The sequence below is a fragment of the Schistocerca gregaria genome, chromosome 7 (assembly GCF_023897955.1).
Source record: "Schistocerca gregaria isolate iqSchGreg1 chromosome 7, iqSchGreg1.2, whole genome shotgun sequence".
Taxonomy (NCBI): Eukaryota; Metazoa; Arthropoda; class Insecta; order Orthoptera; family Acrididae; genus Schistocerca; species Schistocerca gregaria.
In genome coordinates this window covers 273938961-273962319 of record NC_064926.1, presented here as the reverse complement: position 1 = coordinate 273962319, position 23359 = coordinate 273938961, and the positions used below count along the sequence as shown (strand labels likewise).

General features: G+C 36.9%; 1 protein-coding gene across 4 annotated transcripts in view; it reads right to left on the bottom strand.

Moving 5' to 3' along the window:
• The window catches only part of LOC126281453 (myotubularin-related protein 13), a 202979-nt gene that overhangs the window by 79103 nt on the left and 100517 nt on the right, over nt 1-23359 (bottom strand). For 2 of the 4 annotated variants that reach the window (XM_049980436.1, XM_049980434.1), the window contains 7 exons: nt 21305-21545; nt 20491-20686; nt 20190-20323; nt 12314-12486; nt 8539-8726; nt 6644-6854; nt 677-870 (listed from right to left, as the gene is read on the bottom strand). In XM_049980436.1, coding sequence (XP_049836393.1) covers nt 677-870; nt 6644-6854; nt 8539-8726; nt 12314-12486; nt 20190-20323; nt 20491-20686; nt 21305-21545 — 1337 coding nt within the window. The remainder of the gene's footprint in view (nt 1-676; nt 871-6643; nt 6855-8538; nt 8727-12313; nt 12487-20189; nt 20324-20490; nt 20687-21304; nt 21546-23359) is intronic. The other 2 variants (XM_049980437.1, XM_049980435.1) reach the window with 1 other exon arrangement.

Here is a 23359-nt window from a genome sequence, read left to right as displayed (position 1 = left end):
TATACTGACAATTTAAACTGTGAAATAGTTGTGTGTGCATTTCTTGTAAGCAAGTTTGACCAAGCTAATCTCCAAAACATGAATTTTAATAGGGGTTTCACAGGTAAATTGGGCATAACCTGGAGGAATGTATAGGCTTTATTCCATCAGAATTGGATCACAGATAAGAAAGATGTAGTGATTTAAAATTTTAGGAGTCTGCTCAGCTTTGTAGTTCAGCTGTTTATCTTTGTGATGATGTAGCATAACAAAGAATTAACAGATGGACTGTTAGTTATTTTACCTCGGTGAGATAAGTATTTTCGGGATATTACATCAGTTACAATATTAAATGCCACTATCTTAATTTTATGAATACAAACTTATATTGAATTTACGTGGCTAGGATATATGGATTTACTGATTTTACTTTGTATGTTCAAAGCTTAACAAAATTCCCTTGTTTCTTTCAACAGGTTCCATTTACATTTGACTTCTTAGCTAAGAAAAATGAATTTATTGATGAAATTATCCTGTAAAGATTCCGTTGTTACCCACTGTTGTACGAAACACTAAGAACTAATGGAATGCAAACTTATTTAACTTCTATTGCAAAGCATGGGCATATAGCTAGTGCACAAACAGATCCTGTTACAATTAAATACACTAAATAAATATAATTCAAAAACGTTCTCACTTGTTGAAGAGGGATGTCCTTTAAGCATTCCCATGACACCCTTTCCATGGTAACTAGAGCCACGAAGCAGCAATGCCTTAGTACGAGGATGTCGCCATGTTATACAAGGCAGTCTGTTGCTACGGTAGCAACGACAGAAACGTCTGATACTATCATCTGACACAACAGATGGCATCACAAGAAGTGCTGGATAACTGTAAAGGAGGGACAAAAATTAACAATGCCATCCACAGAAAGTACAAACATAATAAAAGTTTTGTTTTATTAATTTAGATGTGGTATAAGAAAATCTTTTCATAATAATGTTATATAACTGCAACAATTCTTTTTTAATTTCATACATTCCAAGTGAAGCTCAAAGATAAATGTACCCTATAAAACAAATCCATATTTTTGCTGTGTTCACTTCAACTCACCATTTTTATCAAACTACTTCATTTCTTTTTAAGCTCAGTAACTTGTGAGATAATGAAAAATACCAATATGAATACTAAATACTAAGATATCTGCATCGAATGACAACATACAAATGAAAAGCATACTGTTGAGTCAATCATGAAATGCAAATTTTCGTATACTTGTAACAAAGTATTTGACACTGAATCAAAAGAAAAATTCATTTGAGCAAACTATAAAATTACAAAGAGACAGAATGGCAATATTGAGAAAAGGATAGATTGCTACTCACCATACAGAGGACATGTTGAGTTGCAGACATGTACAACAAAAGAAGACAGCGATCATGTGTGTGCGAGTTGTGCTTGCATGAATGTGTGCCCGTTTTCTACATTAGAAAAAGGCCTTTTCACCGAAAGCTCACATAGCAGTACTTTGTTGTGCCTGTCTGCGTTTCAACGTCTCCTCTACATGGTGAGTACCAACCCATACTTTTCTTAACACTGTCATTACTCCATCCTGGTTTTTCTGTTGTGTGACAGAGTAATCCATGGGTGTAGTGCCAGTTCTCAGTGACCAATAGACACAATATATCAGCGAGCAACCCTTTTGCAGTCATGACCTGTTCTTGAGGGTATACAAGTGACGACTACTCATATTCCCCTGCTCCACACCTTATTTTAGGAGTGGCTTTCCATAGCCATTCTGCACCCCCACGACTTGCATAGGCCAACCAGTAGTGGTGTTTACACAAGCAGCAGCAAAGGCAGTACCAATGGCATGGCTATTGGTGCTTCACACACCTTTGAAGTCGTCTTGTTGTGAAAAGCCACCGCAGAGATGCAGGGGTATGTATATAGACCACCTACACATCCCCACACCAGTTCCTTAGTGCAATTGGTGATGGTCACAGGACTGCTCACCAAAATACTGTGCCTGCTGTATACATCTACACCTACAAGGTTACTTTGCAGTTCACAATTAAGTACCTGGCAGTGATTTCATTGAACAACCTTCAAGCTACTCTCAAACAATGTGCAGGAAAACTGAACACTTAGATACTTCTGTGCAAACTCCAGTATCTCTTATTTTATTATGATGATAATTTCTCCCTACGCATGTAGGCAGCTTTTCACATTCTGAGGAGAGACTTTGAGATTGAAATTTCATGATAAGATCCTGCCATAGCAAAGAACACCTTTGTTTTAATGATACCACACCAATTCATGTTTTGTATCTGTAGTACTCTCTCCCTTGTTTCACGAAAATAGAAAATGAACCACCCTTCACTGAACTTTTTTGATGTCATCTGTCAATCCTATCTGTTGTCAATTCCACACCACACCGAAAGACTATCAAAGAGGGTAGACAAGCATAGTGTAGATAGTGTCTTTAGAATACTTGTTGCATTTTCTGAGTGTTCTGCCAACAAATTGCAGTTTTTAGTTTGTTTTGCCCGCAACATTATCTACGTGGTCATTCCAATTTTTGCGCTACAACATGTCCTTGGTTCTCGCCACCCACCTGGCCTTAATTTATTTAATTTCTTCTGTCTCAGCATTTCTTCACTATAAATAGTCCTTCCTTCACTCTGTTTTAGTTTCCTACATCTTTCATTTTCTGACCTGTCTATTTTTCACCTCCCCCTCCCACTTCTATTACATACAGTGCACTAAGCTTTCACTCTTACTGACTCATGCATGATGTTTTAGCAGTAATCTCTGTCTGTCATATTACCCTGTCTTCCACCTTTAAGTTCTCAGGTTTTCAACTCTCATCCAGTGAAGCCCCCAACAATCAGTCTTTCCTTCTCATCCCATCCCCTCCCATCTGGTGAGTCTCCCCTGCCACAGGGTTCTGGGTGACTTTTCTGAACTCTGCCCCTCTCCCTAAACCTCTCCAATCATTTTCCATCACCCTCTTCCTTCCCCTTCAACCCTTCTGCTTCAAGGAGGAACTGCTGGCTCTGAAAACTTGCATACATAAAACATTTGTTTTGTGTGTGTTCTCCTGCTACTGCTTGGTGAGTAGATTTTTTATCTATGCAATTACATTTCGTAATTCTAAGTCTTAAGTATTTAGCTGAATTTATAGATTTGTGTGATTGTTCACATAACCAAAATGTAACTGATTCCTTTGGTACCCGTGGAAGCTTTCACAATTTTCATTATTTACAGTCAATTTCCACTTTTCACACCATACACATATCTTGTCAAAATCATTTTGCAATTGGTTTTGATTATGTGAACTGGCATTATACCCTCGGACTGCTCTGTTTTTACTTTTACACATGCCTAGCAGCATTACCTCTCGAACATAAGTATTGACCAACCATTCCATCTCCTTGTAATTTTAAAGTATTTGATACTTAACATACAGCCCAGCAAAAGTGGTGGCACAATGTAGTCAGTCATGCCAATGTAGCTTTCTGGTGTGTGTGTGTGTGTGTGTGTGTGTGTGTGTGTGTGTGTGTGTGTGTGCGCGCGCGCGCGCACACACACAAAACACACACTCACTCATTAATTCAATCAAGTGCTATAGGAAAGCAGGAGGAGTACCTACTTATGGCACCCATCTGAACCACCCATGTTTTATGGATGACATACTTTTTCCCCCTCCAGTACAGATAAACTTCAGTAACAATCAGAAAAACAAGTTCAGAAGTGGACCTGAAAATAGACTGTAGTAAGACTTAAAGTTAGAGGGTAAAAAGTGAATATGTATAACATTTACCCATTCTAAGTCCATTTATAGATGGTGTATTAGAAGATTATTAACTGTTGAAGCATGAATTTAATCGTTTTGTAATTCTACTGTCACATTATCAATCAGGAGGTATATGGAATTAAGTAAAATGCGTCTTGACTTCTCTGAACGTGCATTAGACAATTTGAAAAGGATGTCTTTTGTATTTACACACTTTTATTGTGTTACAACTGGTTCTGAAGTTTTACAACAACATCAGGTTGCGCTTTTGTGCCAATATCATGCTATAAAAGGTTATTGGTTCCAGATTTTAGATATAACAACCATACTTGTATATCACAATACTGGCATAACACAGTAACCCTATGATGTTCTAAAGGAACTAAACCAAACATTATACAAATGTGTATTAATACAGCTGTGGTCATAATCATTAATATTAATGTCAATCCGATGTGGAGCTCAACATGAAGTTCATACGTCAACTACTTCCACAGATGAGAAAGAGATTGGAAGAATGTTTGATGAAATAAAAGAACTTGTTCAGATAGTTATGGGAGGCGAAATTTTAATTGTGTGGGGGAACTGGAATTCAGCAGTAGGAAAAGAAAGAGAAGAAAAAATAAAAGGAAAACATGGAGTGAGGGAAATGAATGATAAGAAAAGCCACTTTGTAGAATTGTGCATAGAGTATTTCCAGGAGCAGATACGGGCTGTGACCATAACTTGTTAGTTACAAGCTGATATTTAAAGCTGAAGATATTGCAGAAAGGTACAAAACTTAGTAGTTGAGAGTTTCAGAGGGTGCATTAGAACTTATGTAGGGGACAGCAATATAACAATAGAAGACAAAAGAGTAGAGAGCAGCATTGAGTAGTGAGTCAAATAGGTGAAAGGACAGGACCCAGTAGAAATCATTGGATAATGCACAAGATATTTAATCTAACAAAAAGAAGGAGAAATTAAACTTTAGAAAATGAAGCAGGCAAATAGAGGAATACAGACATCTAAAAAATGAAAGAGACAGAGAAAAATGGCTAAGCAAGAATGGCAAGAGGAGAAATTTAAGGCTGCAGAAGCACACTTGACTACAGGAAAGGTAGATGTTGCCCATAAATAAATTTTGGTGAATGATAAGTAGCTGTATGAATATCAAGAGCTCACATGGCAAGCCAAAGATGGTTCTACAAGGGAAATGAACATAATGACAGTATTATAGACCAGGAAAAGGAAGTTATGATACTGTAAGGAGAGTTTGACAGAACACTGGAAAAGATAAGTCCTCCTAAAGGAGACAACAATCCCTCAGAATTTTTGTGATTTTTGGGTGAGCCAGCCATGGCAAAGGTATATCAGTATTACAGCATGTGCACAAGATATATGAGACTGGTGAAATACCCTCAGACTTGAAGAGTGTGACAACTCCAATTCCAATGAAGGAAAGTGCTGACACATGTGAAATTTTACCACATTATCAGTTTACTAAGTTATGGTTGTAAATACAGACACAAAGTACTTACAAAGGTAAGAAAAGACTTGAAGAGGGCAACCTCGGGAACAATCAATTTTGAGTTCCAAAGAAATGTAGAAATAAATGAGTCCATACAGACTCTACAGTAGGGTTAATGAACGGTAGACTTACACATACATAGCATTTGTCTATTTAGAGAAAGCTTTTGACAATGTTGACTGGAATACGTCCTTTGAAATTTTGAAGACAGCAGGATAAAATACAGGATTTGCAGAGTTAGCTGCAAATGTACCAAAAGCAGAGTGCAGTTATAACAGTCAGAGGATATGAAAGCAGTGACTGAAAAGTGAGTGGGGCAGGGTTGTAGCCTATCCCCAACATTATTCAATCTGTACACTGTGCAAGCAGTAAAGGTATCCAAGGAGAAATTTGGAAGAGATATTCAAGTTCAGGGAGAAGAAATAAACACTGTGAGGTTTGCCGACAACATTGTAATTCTGTCAGGGATAGCAAAGAAGTTAGAAAAGCAGCTAAATGAAATGGACTGTGTCTTGAAAAGAGGTAAGATGAACATCAAAAAAGTAAAAGAAGAGTCAAATTAAACCAAAAGTGCTAATTGAATTATATTAGGAAATGAGACACCACAAGTAGAAGATAAATTTTGTAATTTGGTCAGCAAAATAACTGATGATTGTCAAAGGACAGAGGATATAACTTTCCAACTGATAATAGTAAAGAAAGTTTCCTCAAAAAGATAAATTTGATTAATTCCAATATCAATTTAAGCATAAGAAAGTCTTTTCTGAGGATATTTATCTGAATAGCAGCTTGTATGGAAGCAAAACATGGGCAATAAGCACTGCGGAGAAGAAGAGAGTTCGAGCTTTCAGAACATGGTGCTACAGAAGAATGTGGGGTTGATCAAACCACAAATGAGGAGATACTGAATGAAATTGGGGAAAAATAACATTTGCAGCACAATATGACTAAAATAAGGGATCAATTGATAGAACACATCCTGAGGCATCAAGGAATTTCAAATTTAGTAACAGAGGGAATTGTGGGGATTAAAAATTGTACAGGGAGTTGGATACAATAAGCACGTTCAAAGGGATGTAGGTTGTGGTAGTTATTCAAAAATAAAGAGGCTTACATAGAATAGACTAGTATGCAGAAATGTGTCAAACCAGTCTTCAGACTGAAGACAACAATGATCATTTGATGTGTTTACAATAGTATGACTATCACGTTTCACATGAATGCAACCTTTTTCATCAATAAATATTCACATAAGGCTTATTTGATTTTCACATTTAATTTTTGTATACACAGTTGTCATATTAACATTTCTGAAATATATATACTTATCTCTGTAATACGCAATACACACAAACCTTCTGCACATGGTGTATCTGCTGTTAACTGTGCTTATTCTGAAAGGTTCACTGCTCTGCCTGGAGCTGTTATTTGCCGTGGTACTGCTACAAAGCCCAAGTCTATACCAGTCTCTTACATAACTCCTTTCTGACAGTCGCTCAAGTGTTTTTGCATCAGTAGGTGCTGGAGGAACCAGTCCTGGTCCAGGAACCTCAAAATCATCTGTAACTGTCAATCACAAAACCATGTAACACATACATAAATTTGTCATCAATAGAAATTATTAGTTACTGCAAGATTCAATAGTTCTATGACCCCCCCCCCCCCCCCTCCACCACCTCCTTTTCCCTTAGACACAAACTTACTTAATTCGTTCCTGATGTCTAACAGATAGATGGAATAAGTCATACAAAAGAAGTCATCTGAAACAAATTCCTTAGACAACCATTAAAATGTTCTCTCTATTTGCAAAGGACTATAGCATAATAAAATTAGCAGGAAAGCTGGTGATGTGTACTACTACTAGCATACTACTAAAAAAATTTAGCTTATACATACTGACCACATCCTCATACTATTTAAATATTAATCACCACTAAACAGTTATTAAACATTTTTCTGCAGTTACTGACCACTAAAATCCAATTTTCAGTAAATAATTTATTGCTGAAGAACCACTACACTGTTGCAATAGATTAACTCTTCTAAAATATGAATTAGCATTTTTTTTTTAAACTTACCCTCTCCAGGAAAAACTTCCACAAGCTAAATAAAATTGCCACAAATAAGAGAAGGTGGACCAGAACAAATTAAGATCCTTTACATATTACAAGCACACAAAAAATAAAAAGCAAAGTTATTGTATAATTAGAATGGTCTAATTTATAAGACACTTAAGTTATTTTCAGCAACCGTAAATACTGCTCAGTTCACAATGCCCACACACCACTGCATGAATTATTTCATACTCAGTCATCTCATCTTTTTCTGCTCCTAAATATCAAAAGATTTTCTCATCCCCTCCCCTACTCTCATTCAAAACTGTAACAATCAAAATGTTCCTTGATTTTAACACATATGTACTCTTGACAGGCTGAAAGGTTCTTGCCTTAGGAATGAAGATATAAACGGTATCACCTGTTAAATTACAAGAACTAAGAAAATGCAAACAATTGTCATCCTCAGGCTTGGTGTTCTTTAATATTCATCTAGCAAAATATGAGAGCTTATTACTGGAAACATCCCCCAGGCTGAGGCTAAGCCATGTCTCCGCAGTATCCTTTCTTCCAGGATTGCTAGTTCTCCAGGTTCGCAGGAGAGCTTCTGTGAAGTTTGGAAAGTAGGAGACAAGGTACTGGCGGAAGTAAAGCTGTCAGGATGGGGCACGAGTCGTGCTTTGGTAGCTTGCCTGCGAAAGGCAAAGGTCCCGAGTTCAAGTCTCGGTCTGGCACACAGTTTTAATCTACCAGGAAGTTTCATATCAGTGCACACTCTGCTGCAGAGTGAAAATCTCATTCAAGAAGTTACCTGTTTTGGCTGGTATCAGCCATCTACAGACTGACAAGATATCTTGTTCAAATTTTGTGTGATGTGTAGCATTTTCATCAATCAATGATATCCCTATTATGACCGACATGTCATTCATTCCAGGATCTAACGTTAGTCATACATTTTGGATTACATCAGTTAAACCAATAACCCAAAACAATATTCTACGTAAAGTTATGTTATTACAGCTGAGAGCAGAAACACATGAAAGATAAAATATAAGGTCAAGCAACAAAAGAGTCAAAGTGGTGTTTTCAATGTGCTAGTAGCAGCAAACAAAAATTAATATTGGTAACAAATTCACTATACAACATGGTTCTAGTCTAAATGCTTCTCTCTTATAGCTCTCAGAGTGTTTACTCACCTGAAATATCATCATCTTGACCAAAGTCAGCTGCATCTGTTATTGGAAGACTCATACGACCAGGTGATGTAAGGTATTTGCTACTATTACTTATGTTAGGGAATACATATTTCTGCCGTTTTGATGAAGCCTTTGGCTTGAATCCAGCTTTCCTCGCCGTTTTCAATAATGTTTTCTTTGCAAAACCCCTGAAAACAGTTGTTCTGGTAGAGAAACACCACAATATTTTACATCCAAGTCCTCTTACTTTATTAATTTATAGAATTTATAGAATTGAATGCCAGCCGTAAAGCTCAAGTTTATAACATAAAAAGAAGAACTACATTATTTCCAACAACACAATTTAGTATTTAATGCAATATAGAAGAGACACTGCACCCTCACACAATGCGAGCACCAATTTTCCTTTATATCTGTAACTCTTCTTATCCTTTAATATCAAAAAATTTAATCTTTACGACTTATTCGTATAAACTGCATCTAAAGAATTCAGTAAGTTGTGTTAACAAATACAGAAAACATAAGGCGCAAACAGAATACTTTTATTTGACTTCAAAGTAAACTCTGTCAGTCATAATAGAGTTTTGAGAATGCTTACAAAGGGGTTACACGTTTTGAGCACAGCTTTCATCTGAAATATATCAATCCACTGATACACATCTCTGAATGTGATTAACTCTGTTGGTCATACCTTATTTTGCAACAATGGTTGCCAAGTGTACTCCTTGTCTCTGAACTTGTGATGACAGTTAGCAGAAGATACAAATCTTATTCACACATGCCAATGAAATCCCCACCTACTTCCATGCATGTTTTGTCTTTTGTTTGTCAGTATATCAATGTGGTGCATATCAGGAAAAGGTTTGTGGAACAAAGTCTCCACACCACCCTTGTTATTCCCCAATTCCTTTAAAATCAATCTCAAGAGACATATTGCACTTGCATAATGTTGCTTGCCCTTAAATTTTCTGACAGTTGACCCTAATGTAGTGCACTATCAACAGTTTTGCTTAACTGCTTGATGTAGACAAGCCATGATCTCCCTTTACAATTACCCCCCCCCCCCCTTTTTCAGTACTTTCTATTACCAAACTGACTATTTCTTGACACATCATGAAGTGCCCTATCAATTGCTCCCTTCTTTTTTCTTGATTAGTTACTCAACCCACTTAGCTAATCTTCAGCTTCTGTGGCATCATATTTGAAAAACTTCTATTATCTTCTCGTACCATTTTAATGTCCACATTTCACTTCTGTAAAAGGCTCCACTCTACACAAATCCCTTCAGCAACACTTAACTTCTGCACTTCAATTTTCACTTTCTGCTTTTCATTTCCTTTCCTTTCATTTCCTTTCCTTTCCTTTCCTTTCCTTTCCTTTCCTTTTGAGATCGCGAGAACGTGGGAGGTTCTCTATCCCGCCTTTTGATTCTTTTCTATCAGTGCCTCATCCTTGTTTCCCATCCTATTGACTTTATCAATACTGATTTGTTTCACTCATCCCTCATATCTACCTCCCCACAAACCAAATTAACAAAGTTGTTTTGTTAAGAAATGCCAATTTATGCAAATATTATGAATGTTTATGTGTAGTTACAAACAGTTCTGCAGTGAAATTCACAAAATTCTTAAGCAAACTGCTTATGGCTCAGTGCTTGTAGTTTGTGATACAATTCTGCAATAAAGTGTTGTAATACAAGTTGGAAATACATGTCAACTGAATCTTGGGAAGATGTAATTACTAAGTGCAACTGCACTATCAGTATGTTTGCAATAAAAAACTTAATGATGAGAAAAACATGTTCAAAGTACAGACATGTTTTAATTCAACTCAAAATAAATAATGTGAGTGGTAGCACAATTTCTTCATTTTTGCTGCCAAGCTATGCTCTCCTGACTTTGTTGTTAGATTCTAGGATTTCCACGCCCTCCCACCCACATCATCGAAACCATTTTGGTCTTCTTCTGCAAAACTGAACAGGTCCAAAATATAAAAAATTAAAAACGTGAATCTTTCTTTCGAGTGAATACATCATCAAATAAAATTCCTCTTTCCTTACTGACATTCACAATAGCAACTTTACATTTTTTAACAGTCCACCCAACACACCACCTATCATTATATATTAAACACCATCCAAAACTAAAGTTATATTTCAATATTCCCAGGTGTCATCTCGTCTGAAGTTTCAATGAGTCACAGAAATGAAAGCTAATTAATTCCAAGTCAAATCACTCAATAATTCTAGGATCTGTTACCCTGAATCTCAGATTTTCATGAAACTTAGCACATCTGCTTAGGCTTGCATAAGAACATGTGCTTTTTTCCCTTTCAGACTAAAACTTTCTTTTATATTGAATTTCCCATGCAGTGGTGTTCTGACGATTTTGGCTCTGCAAGAATGGCCACGCAAAGTAGTACTTATACTACTCACTGCTCAATACTCCATGAAACTTTTAATTTGGTATTATTTTTCAGTAATTAAGAAAGGCATATAGTTAACATTAACACAATTATTTAAGTAGTAAAGTTACAAAGATGAGAACAAACAATATTAATGTACATCACTTTCCCATTTCTGGAAAAATTACTGGAGTGATAAAGAACATTTATATCACATTTTTGCACCCTGCTTGGAACCTTTATTTTGGTTTTACATAATTCCCAAGATTGTGCACTTTTTAATCAAAGAAAGGTATAAATGTGTTTTCTATGAATGGACACACAAGTAAACCAGAAATCAAAATACTTTTTGCTGTGATGAAAAAAGGGTTGGAGCCTGACATCCACTGCCTCAGATGCAGGAGTATCAACTAACATATATACATAACAATTATTCTAGGCAGACAAATTAACGTTATGTGTGAAAATTTTATTCCATTTTATTAATTCTGTAATTTTTTTAATATTATAATAAAAGGTATTTATCTGTGCAGCTAAATCCCTGCTCACAGTGATAAAGTGTTCTGTGTGGCTATAGTAGCTTGCTTGGAACCTGTACAGATATGAAAACAATACAACAATCATTGACATGCAACAATCGAGTCCTTTGGCTTCAGTCCCCCTTAACAGAGACTGGCCATATTTGTTAGTGGTGAAGGCTATCATCACTTACTGTATATGTAATTAACTATGTTTTTAAATGAAGTAGTGCTCAGTTAATTACAAAGGAAAGTATCAATTCACGTAGTGTCAGTAGCAAATGTCTAATGGTTCGAAGCTTTTTATGTCTAGAAAACAAGTACAATAGCTTGTATTTGTGAGACTAAGCAAATTCTTTTATAAATATGGGAAAATTATGCAGTAAGTTTCATAATAGAGATAGAAAAATTAGTGTGAAATTTGACACTGACTATTAAGAATGAGGAGACTGCAAAGTTTAACATAAAACACACAAGTTCACAGCATGTAATTTTTGTTAAAACAGTGCTATGTACACATGACAATATTTGGTAGGTTCAGTTATTTCTATAGATTCTGTAACAGTAATTGAACTTCTTCATGAATTTACTGTCAGAAAGTAATGGAAAAATTTATTTACATAAACCAGTTAAGAGCACTCTCATTCTCACCATTATCGTCCTCATGACTTTATCACTAAAGAAACAACACGATCTACTACATGCTAGATGTGTAAAATCAGATCTTAGGTACATTCTTTAAAGTCATAAACAATATGTTCCTCTTTGACTGTTACTGCATTTAAGATAAAATAATTTTGCCTACAAAACAGTATCTGTGCTAAAATTTGGCAAGATGCATCATCTATACTTACTTCAGAGTGGCATTTTTCTCTTTTCCTTTATGCAATGGTGTTTGAGGAACAACTTGGCCAGTAAATGCAAAATGATGCAGTATGTGAGCTGGGTGACGAAGCCTATGCACCATCTTCCGAAAAGCTTCAATATTTTCAGGTGTCACTTCCTCATCAAATGCAACCTTGACAAGCTGAGATAAAAGAAATAGGGTTTTTAACAGTCACCTGTCTAAACCTTAAATTGAATCTCACTCTGCCCATTTAGAGTTTTGACACATGTCAAAATTAATCATCTTTAACACTAGTATTTTACAGAGCATAATATTTTTACTTATATTTTGTCCATTATAAGGTGGGATATTAGTCAGAGAGAATGCATAACTCTAAGATAAATAGTACTACAATACTCTTCAAAAAACATAAAACAAACTACACCCTTTGCATAAAATGTACACTACAGAGGGCAGTTATGTAATGTTCCAGTGGTATACAGCATCCTGTATTTTTCACACACCTTCGCTGGTGCCAAGGAAGCATTTATAAAAGTCATTATTTACTAGAAATGAACATGCATAACAACAAATTCTAGATGGTTGACTCTTTTGCAAGAACACGACTACTGTTTTGTTTCATAACCATCCACAGGTTAATACGCCATATCACCTGCAACACAGGTATGTTATGGCAATGTATGAATTAAATTTCCTTTAAGATTACAACCTTTAACAAATTATAAATTCCGGTAAAATAAGGCATAAGGCCCTTTCTAGGCTTACAATTGCTGTACAGCATCCCTGTGTTGCAGAACAATTTTTAAAATCTATAAAAGGAAAAAAGCCCACTGAGGACATCACAACTGTGGTAAAACAGGTTTGGACATTAAACAAAAACATAACTATGTTCTTGCAAAAATGGCACACCTTCAATAACATAATATTTATCGACAAGCACGAGAACAAATCTGCACAATTTTACATACTATAGGACAACTGCCAAGCAGTAGGGCACAACGAAGCATTTTTGTCTTAGATGTGCACAATTGTTACTTTTCAGCGATATCACAAACTGGATCTTAGCACTTTGAGACAGAGCCACACACACACACACACACACACACACGTGTGTGTGTGTGTGTGTGTGTGTGTGTGTGTGTGTGTGTGTGAGAGAGAGAGAGAGAGAGAGAGAGAGAGAGATTTCTACTTCTAAGGAAGGACTGTCAAGTGCTTTAATATTTCTACTATTCTTTTTCATTGTGCCTGCTATGACTCAGCTCCTCCTCTATGTGGTGAATATCAATCTTTCCATATTGTTGTTCTTCCATCCTGGACTTTCCATTGTTTGATTTAACCTAAAGATTTAATTGATATAAAATACCAGAAAATGGAACATTTTTATCACTCAATATACTAACATGTATACAAACACCCCAGTAACAAAGACTACAAGTATCATTAAAAGCAACTATCTGAAATATAAGTAAACTCACCCAAGCAGAATCCTATGAAACAGTAGAACTACAATTAATGATTACTTACAATTACTTCTCGCTGAAGAACAAAACTTATCTCCAACAAGATATGATAGAAAAGGGTTCATGCCTAGTGAGTATATTCGCTGATATTTTCATTAACACTTCAGATAGGGGAAAAAATGACAAGTTCACTCAAGCAGTTGTCGATTCACCATGGGAAGAGAGAAAAATACGAGGGCTGCTATATATATTTCTGGCCTAGGCAACACTAAGTGTTGCCAGGTGCAATCTGACATTTCCATTGGAAAGTTTGACATTTTTTAGCATAAATGTACTCAGAACTTTTTGACTTACGACAATTTTTTTTTCTTTTACAGGGACTTGAAGAAATCAATTTGGCACAAAAATGGAATTAACTCATGAACATTTTCGTGCGATCATTTTTCACAACTTTCGACGTGGATTATCACGACAAGAGTGCATCGATGAACTTAAATCTTTGTATGGCGACGAAGCACCAGCCTATAGCACTGTGAAAAACTGGTACAACGAATTCAATCGTGGCCGACGCTCGCTCAAAGACGAATTCCGTGAAGGTCGTCCAAAAACAGCCGTTGTGCCAGAAAACATCGATGCCGTACGTGAACTGATAATGCAAGACCGTCATGTGACATACCGTGAGATAGAGGCATGCCTAGGCATTTCTCCCACCAGCATACATTCGATATTCCATGAACACCTGGCCGTAAAAAAGGTTTGTTCTCGTTGGATCCCGCACAATTTGACAATCGCTCAAAAGAAAGCTCGTGTGGATTGGTGTAAAGAAATGCTGAAAAAATACGATCGCGGTGCTTCAAAAGACGTTTATAAGATCGTCACAGGTGACGAATCATGGATCTATGCGTATGAGCCCGAAACAAAACAGCAATCGACCGTGTGGGTCTTCCAAGACGAGCCAAATCCAACGAAAGTTGTTCGTGGAAGAAGCACTTCGAAGCAAATGGTCGCCTGTTTCTTCGGCAAAACTGGTCATGTGGCGACTGTTCCGCTTGAGCAACGTAGGACGGTCAATTCTGAGTGGTACACCACCATTTGTTTGCCTGAAGTCTTCGGAGAAATTCAAAAAATGAACAAGAGAAGACGAATAATTGTGCACCATGACAATGTGAGCTGTCACACATCGGCTCAAACCAGCGCCTTTTTGACCGGCCAAAACGTCGAAGTGATGGGTCATCCGCCGTACAGCCCTGACTTGGCACCCAATGACTTCTTTTTATTCCCACACATCAAGAAAAAAATGCGTGGTCAACGATTTTCGTCGCCAGAAGATGCTGTTGCAGCATTCAAAAACCATGTTTTGGAGGTGTCTCAATCGGAGTGGAAAAAGTGCTTCGAAAATTGGTTTGAGCGCATGCAAAAGTGTATAAATCTTGATGGAGAATATTTTGAAAAACAATAAACCATTTTCGTTGATAAATATTCGTATTTTCATTATTAGGCCAGAAATATATATAGCAGCCCTCGTAGGAGTATCAACTTTTAGGATTTAAAAATTTCAAATGAGAAATCTTAACACAAAAACACAAAATATTCTTAGTAAACCAATGACAACAGATGAAATTATCCACAACAAAACATGCAATCTGACAGCACACAAGCTTGCACATTTTCATTCTTTGATATAGAAACTGGTCAACTTACAGGTATAATCGGGAAAAGAAAACATTGCAAAAGAATTAGATATTCTACAAAATATGGCTATGAATAATAGTTATCCTAAACTTTATCAACACATTATTCAAAAAGAAAACCAACAAAATATACATCAACCCCCTAGATGAAGTAACTTTAATCAGACACACAATCAAACAACAGAAAAAAAACGTTTTTGTGTGGCAATATTTAGGTATAGTTTCTGAAAAACTACTCAATGTTTCAAGAATACAAAACTATACTGTAGCTACAGTAACATCAACAATTTACAATGATTACTGAGGTATAAGGTTCACTTCAGCAGTCGCCAGTGTCCCAGGAAACAGGTGTTACTGCCCATGCACAGTTATGATGATGTAGAAAGCACATGCTTGGTGTTTGCTCTGTACATATGCTTGTCATTGCATTTCTGTTTGGAATTTTGTGCATAGTGGGGCATCACCCGACCAAGTACAGCACTGCAGCATATTGTTTTAGAGGGGGACACACAGAGTTATTGGACTTAGGGCAATTATTTTATCATATCCTGTCCAGATAACGAAGGCAAAGTAAAGAAGCAGTTCTTGACATAATATTCACTTCAAAACTAGACTCTGCAGTATAATCACATAGTCTTCTGCAGAAAGAGTCAGTTGACGTAAAAGTTTCCGAAGTATGGTGCCATGTCGTAATATATATATAAAAAAAAAACTATCATGAAGAAACCAGGAGGCGGCCACCATAACTGTAGCCGAAACATGGGTTTCTCTAGCAGAGGGGTGGTTCTTTTTTCCCATTATGACGCAATACCATACTCAGGCTGTTTTAGTTTTATTTCTAGACCATGCCCTCTTAGACAAATTATAGATTCAGGTTTATCTTCTGAAGAAGGCTCAATTACTTGGGCTGAAACCTAGGTAAAGGTCAGTTTCATTACCACAATCGAGGCTGATAGTTTCTTATACATACTCAGAAAACCTTTATGTCAATGGACTCTACAGTTCGAAATACTCTATATTATGCTTTGTGGTGACTTTAACACAGTTTTATTTATTTATTTATTTTCTTATTCATACTCTACAATACTGTTATGTAGCATTTCTAGTCAGGTTTACATCTACACAGAACTGCAAAAAGCTAGTAAGGAGGAATACAATTTCTTGCTGGGGGAGGGGGGGGGGGGCACACACGTTACTTGTATGCACTAGAACTGTTCCACTTCAAACTGTGTACAAAATTAACAAGGTTTTCTGGGAAGGCAAGATACTGGACAGCTGGCAGTTTATATTCTACTCTAGGAACAAATATTAAGCCATATGTAGAGTTACAGTGATAATGTCTATACTTTACTAATAAATTTAATTGTGAATTGTAAACAACAAAAATTAAGAAATAACATCAAGCCTATAAGAGGTACCAGGTAAGTGTTAAAGCATGTACTGTTGTCGAAAAACATTGTGTTCCACAGAAGTTAGATTTTTGAAATTCTGCGAAAGCTGTCACTGCATTTGAAACAAAATATTTTATTGAATACTATTGACCAAATTTACCTGCTTATCCATCTTTAAGTGAACATTTACATTATGTTCACATGAATATAGCATTAAGAGATCTTACATTATGCCATAAAGGAAATGGGTATCAGACAATACCCCAAAACCATTGGGATTTCGTAAGCCGTACTCACCTCAAAATGTACATTTGTATGTCTAGATTCACACAGAAGTACTTGGTATTAAGCTTTTCACTGTGGTTTCTGGGATTCCAATTTTCTTGCGGTACCAGTATTGCTTTACCCCATGTTTGCTTCTTTATTATGGCACAATGTCATACACACCAGAAAATGAAAATGTACTCTCGAAATTAAGCAAACAGTTTAAACTAGCCAATAGCGTTAAAAATGAAACCCTTTATTTGAAATAAATTTACTGTCTACGTGGAAAAGATTAATAAAAGCCAAATTTCTTTGGCAAACCGGCACAAATAGCTTCATGGGTCGCAAGTTACTGCTCAATTGCTGGTAACATTGCAATACAATAAAATCAGAAAACTGAAACTAATAACATATTATTTTAGTCTCCCAAGACACTGTGAATGTATTTTAATTCATTTGATATCTCCCGGCCACAGAAATCAGTTTTGTTTTCATTCAATGTGAGAAATGTAAATGATAAGAAAAAAGCAAAATCACAAAACGTAAACATGGGTCACATGGACACTATTGCCACTATAAGTCAGACTACTATGCACATGCATTGATCAGGCATCTCGGGGACACCAGGAAAATTATCCCATTTAGCATCTGACTAATTGCTGCTACTGTTCATACAGCCAACAGCCACACTTCAGGTATCCCGAAGCAGGAGAAGGTGCTGCTCACACAAGACTTGAGCTCTGCACATGCGTGTTAGCCTGCTGGCATCTGCTCAAATGAACCTATATATACCACAAAAATCAGAGCCTTTTTCGTGGCCAGGAATATGCAAAATTAACTGAAGAATGTTCGAAATTTTATATTAGACAAACAATAAGTGACAACAGCCCATCCACCTTTGCTACAAACTTAAAATACACCAACCATAATTACCTAATTCACTACAAATCTCTAAATCACTACAAATATTGCATAAGTTACAGAAAGGGAAAGTTATGGATGTGATGGAAGAAACTGAAATTTACATCAATCTAAAAGACTGGTCAAACAGAGCTTTAAAGAACAAAATGACCTGTGAAATGGAAAGTTCCTACACAATTTCTTGCCAGTTCTACAAAGAAGTGTCATAGAACCACAGAATGCATAATGATCACAATATTCATTAATAAATATGACAGCAATGCAAATGATTATGCAACCATAAAGCAGGTCATGAAAGGTTTTCTTCAATTTTCCTGGATTTCAGTACTGTTTCGTTCGATTACTGTGAATTATATAGAAGATCTTTGTAACAACTATTCAAGAATGACTTTCTCCCACTATAACAAAACAAATAATTCCAAGGAAGCAATTATTGATAAAATTATTTAATTGCATAGATTAAAAAATCTACTCAGCAAGTGGCGGCAGAACACACATATAAAAGATTGTTGTAACTGGCAAGTTATCGGATCCAGTGGCTCTAGGCAGAAGGGTTGAAGGGGTAGGAAGAAGGGTTACGGAAAAGGACTGGAGATGTCTAAGAAAAGGGATAGATTTTGGGAAAGTCACCCAGAACCAGGCATCAGTCTTTCCTTCTCAATGTGTATAATAAGTCTCCCCTTCACCCTTCTTCTTTCTTCCTTTCCCTTCAACCTTTCTGTCTGAAGAACGATCCACTGGCTCTGGAAGCTTGCCAATCACAATAGTCTTATGTGTGTGTTTTGCCGTCGCTTGGTGAGTAGATTCTTTATCTATCAAATTAAATAATTTTACAAATAATTTCAAGTTATTTCATGGAAATAATGTACAGTCATACTTACAACAGTGATAAAAGATAATTAAGTACACTTCAGAACAAAGGCCTATATAGCTTAATATATGAATCCAGTAAAATAATTATCTTCTTGTGTATGTACATAAAAAACATAAACTTTTGTATAAAATAACTGCTCAAAAGTAATATGCTACTAAAATAACAAAAACTATTTCCAATTTCTTTTGTGACAATTATATGTAGTCATAGGAACAAAGACATACATGGTGTAATATACCATTAACAAATCATCTATAAAGGAAATTATAATCCTTTTAGATCTTGGGATATGACATGTTCCTACATTAAATTCACAGGTGATACCAATCCATCTAATGTACAACACTTCTGTCTGAGATACTTTAAAACTGCCTGAAGCGGAAATTGTACAATTGTACTTCAAATAAAGCAAATATTGGCTGAAGACATCACAAAATCATTTAAAAAGATAGGAATTACAGCTGAATAAAGAACAGTGGAGCTGGAATGAGTAAAAAAAAAAAAAACCAAGGCTGGAATGACGAATAAGACTGAAGCACGAATGATGAATGACGGAACTGGAATGAGAAACACGACCGGCTACATGGGAAGAATTGATGACAGTCATGATGAATGACCACAGATAAACTGTCTTTATCGAAAATGGACATTAAAGACAGAATAACATCCCTGACTTAACCACCTCCAACACATAACATATCTGGCCTACTGCTACAACATTCAATAGCCGGCCAGTGTAGCCGTGCGGTTCTAGGCGCTTCAGTTTGGAACCGCGTGACCGCTACGGACGCAGGTTCGAATCCTGCCTCAGGCATGGATGTGTGTGATGTCCTTAGGTTAGTTAGGTTTAAGTAGTTCTAAGTTCTAGGGGGCTGATGACCACAGCAGTTAAGTCCCATAGTGCTCAGAGCCATTTGAACCACATTCAATAGCACGTCAGCACTCTCGCAAGAGGAACTAAATTTCTGTTTACACTTTTCAAATGGCCTCAAAATAATAGCTCCCATTGTAGCAACCAACATCTGTTTCCAGCAGTAAGTTTTAAGAACTATTCTGCATTAGACTCTACACCACTTAGTAAAAAATAGAAATTTTTCATCTACTTTTCACCGTAGGTGCTCAAGCAGAAAACAAAGTATCACTACATATAATTATTGTTTATGTCTGCTACCATCAGTAATCTAATACAATCTGTCCAAGTATGGAAGGCATCACAAAAACAAGCAGATAAATGATACTTGCAGGTATTGTGAACAAAATATTTTACACACATTGTACTAACCTGGAAAGTACATGATCTAAGTTGCAGCCCTTCTTGTAACCACTGATCCAGATGTGCTAAATACTGAACAGTTATACGCTTCTCTTTTGTCAAAGAAGTAACAGGGAAAGACCTTGTGACGATCTGCTCACAAGCTAAAATAAATTTTAACAGGTATCATTCATTTTATTCACTTGCCAGTCCACCATTTAAATCACAATTTTAACACATCATATTCATTAATACAGTGAATACTCTCCAATATTTACATAAAATAAAAATACCATTGCAACAGACAGATAAGAAAGAGAGACATACTCACCAAATGGATCACAAGGGATTCCTTTAAATATAATGCGATAGTTTGTTAGGAATATGGCACCCTCTGCTGGCAGCAGTGGTGGTCCACCAAGTGCCCCACCTGTTCCTTCTTCCCTACCATCAGGTAGCAAGTACACTCTGATTCCATCTATTACAGGTTCTTCACCAGGTAGCATGCTTGGTGTCAAGATCTTGGGCTGTGAATTAAAATAATGGTCTCGATCACACAGGTTTTCTGAGTGCAATTAATTAATTATGAACTTTCGGTTGTTCAGCCAAGCTGTTATCTTCAGAAAAACAACAATTCGGGTGAGCATTCAAAAGTGGACAGTTAAAATAACAAGTGTACACAAAAAATCAAATGAGTATACAAAGTATGCTGCATGAAATTTAATGGAGCATAAACTCAGCAATTTCTAACTCTGTAATTCGAAAATGTTGATGCATTCAATTACTTATGTACTTTTCCTATTATCCTGCATAGTTGATGAAGGACTGAATCTAACAGTGCTGAGAATTATTCTTTAATTTTTGCACATGGGCTTGCTGCGTGCATTTCATAAACATTATCCCTAGTTCCATTCTCTTTATAATATATACAATTTTGAGGTTTTCTTAAATCACACACCTAGTCATGCAAAATATTACAAATAAAACTGAATATGCAATTTTGAATTACTCAAATAAATAAAACTCATTTTCTTTGAATATATTGCAGTTCATACAATACATAGTCAACAAATAGTTTGACTGAATGCTGATACTATCCACACAAATCTTTAAACTAACAGAAAACATTAAGCATGATGTCATACCTTCTGAATAGGTGGTAGTCTCTTTGATTCCCGATGTACAGCTTCCAGAGTTTCTATGTGCATGTGAACAACACCAGGTACCATCTGATGGAGGCTACGGATGTGTTCTGCACTAACACCACCTTCAGTGCACACTTTATCTACAAATCGTGACACCAAACGGATCACAGCTGATCCCATTTCACCAGGATCTTGTTCTTCAAAACCAGACTCAGCATCTGCACTGTCACTTTCAGCCACACTATAAGTGTTATACAAGGAATTAGTACCTCTTTAATTGTCCAAGAAACAGTATAACACTGTCGTCATTTTATTTGTCATTAATTCAATAAATCATTTTATCAGTGCATAGAAGTTAAACTGAAATTTTAGATTAATGAAGTGACTGTCTACACTCTGCAGCCAGACCATTGGGCCACAACACCAGTACAATGTAGCAGTGAGTTTTTTTAAGCTCTAAAAACTAATGCTAGTTTGTAAGTTGCCTACCACAATTCAGTTGTTTCCCATATGCTGCATGCCACTCAGCAACTATGCTATATCATATTTCCAACGTTTTTACACTTAAACTGGTAAGCGGGAAGCCAACTGGTAAGCGGGAAGCCAACACACACAATTTGTAAAATTGCAATTTTTCAGGGACAATTTTGTGCAAAGTTGTTCTACCCACATTCAGAAATTCCAATCCTAATCATCAGTCTTCAAGAATCTTCTCATTGATGGCTTTGATTCATTAACAGAGAGGATGGGACCAAACGGCGAGGCCATCAGTCCCGTGATTCCAAACTGGGTTACGTATGAAAGAGGGTCAGCTAAAAGTGGATGGGTTCAGTCAGGGGAGTGGAATTATAAAAGAATGAACATTCAACACACACAGTAAAAGTACAAAAGGTGAGACCAAATCGAAAAACTGGAAAAAAGGGGGGAGCGGCCATGGGGTCACAAACTGTGAAGACTGCAAAAGGAGTCCCAACCACAACCAACCGACCCAGCCCTGCTCCATGACTAAAGGAGAACCTCATATCTGGAAATAAAAAACACTTCCACGGAGGAAACTGAGGACCAGGTCAACCATCTGTGGATCGTCTACTAATATTAAATTTAAGGAAGCAGGAAGATTATACTTAGCACAAAGGGTCGAAAGAAAGGGACATGCCACCAATATGTAAGATATCGTCAGTCTGGCGCCACAATCACATTGTGGAGGTGGATCGTTACGTAGGTGGAAACAACGGTGAGCCGGGTATGGCCAATGCGTAAATGGCATAAAACAGTGGACTCCTTCAGAGAGGGATGGAAAGAAGTGTCCCAAACTATAGTAGACCCCTCGATTGTGTGGAGTTTATTACTATGAGTAGTAGCACTCCAGATGGCATTCCACTGTTGGGCAAAGATAGATTTGACGGAGATCCGCATATCCACAGCTGGAATCGTGAAAGGACGTGGGGTAAGTATCTTATTCTCTAGCCAAACTGTCAGCCAATTCATTCCCTGGGATTTCCACATGACTTGGGATCCAGAGAAAGACAATTGAACAGGCGACACACTCAAGGACAGGGAGAAGGGGTGACACGAGTAGCATTGATTGATAGCCTGTAGGCTGCTCTTTGAGTCTAAACAAATTAAAACAGTATGGAGCGAGGCCTGAGAAACAAAAAGGTGGGCCCTGTAAATGGCTAGAAGCTCTTCTGTAAATACACTACATGATCCTGGCAACAAATGGTGCTCAAAACCCGTAGGAGACATGAAAGCGTATCCCACTTTATTAGTAGTCTTAAAACCATCAGTGCAAAAGATGGTGGCACTCTGGAACTCTGCAAGGATGGCACATACAAGATTCTGGTAAACCATAAGAGCAACAGAAACCTTGGGACCCTGGAAGAGATCAGGTCTAACCTATGGTCTATGCACCGCCCAAGGGCCGGGGTTGGGGTGGGGGGTGAGGGGGTATGGGAGGAAAGACACGTAGTGCAGTCCAGTGAATGCAGATGGAGATCCTGTCAGAGGGTAGTGAGATGCGTGCCAAGCGGCAATCCCACCCTTGGGCAGGTGTTA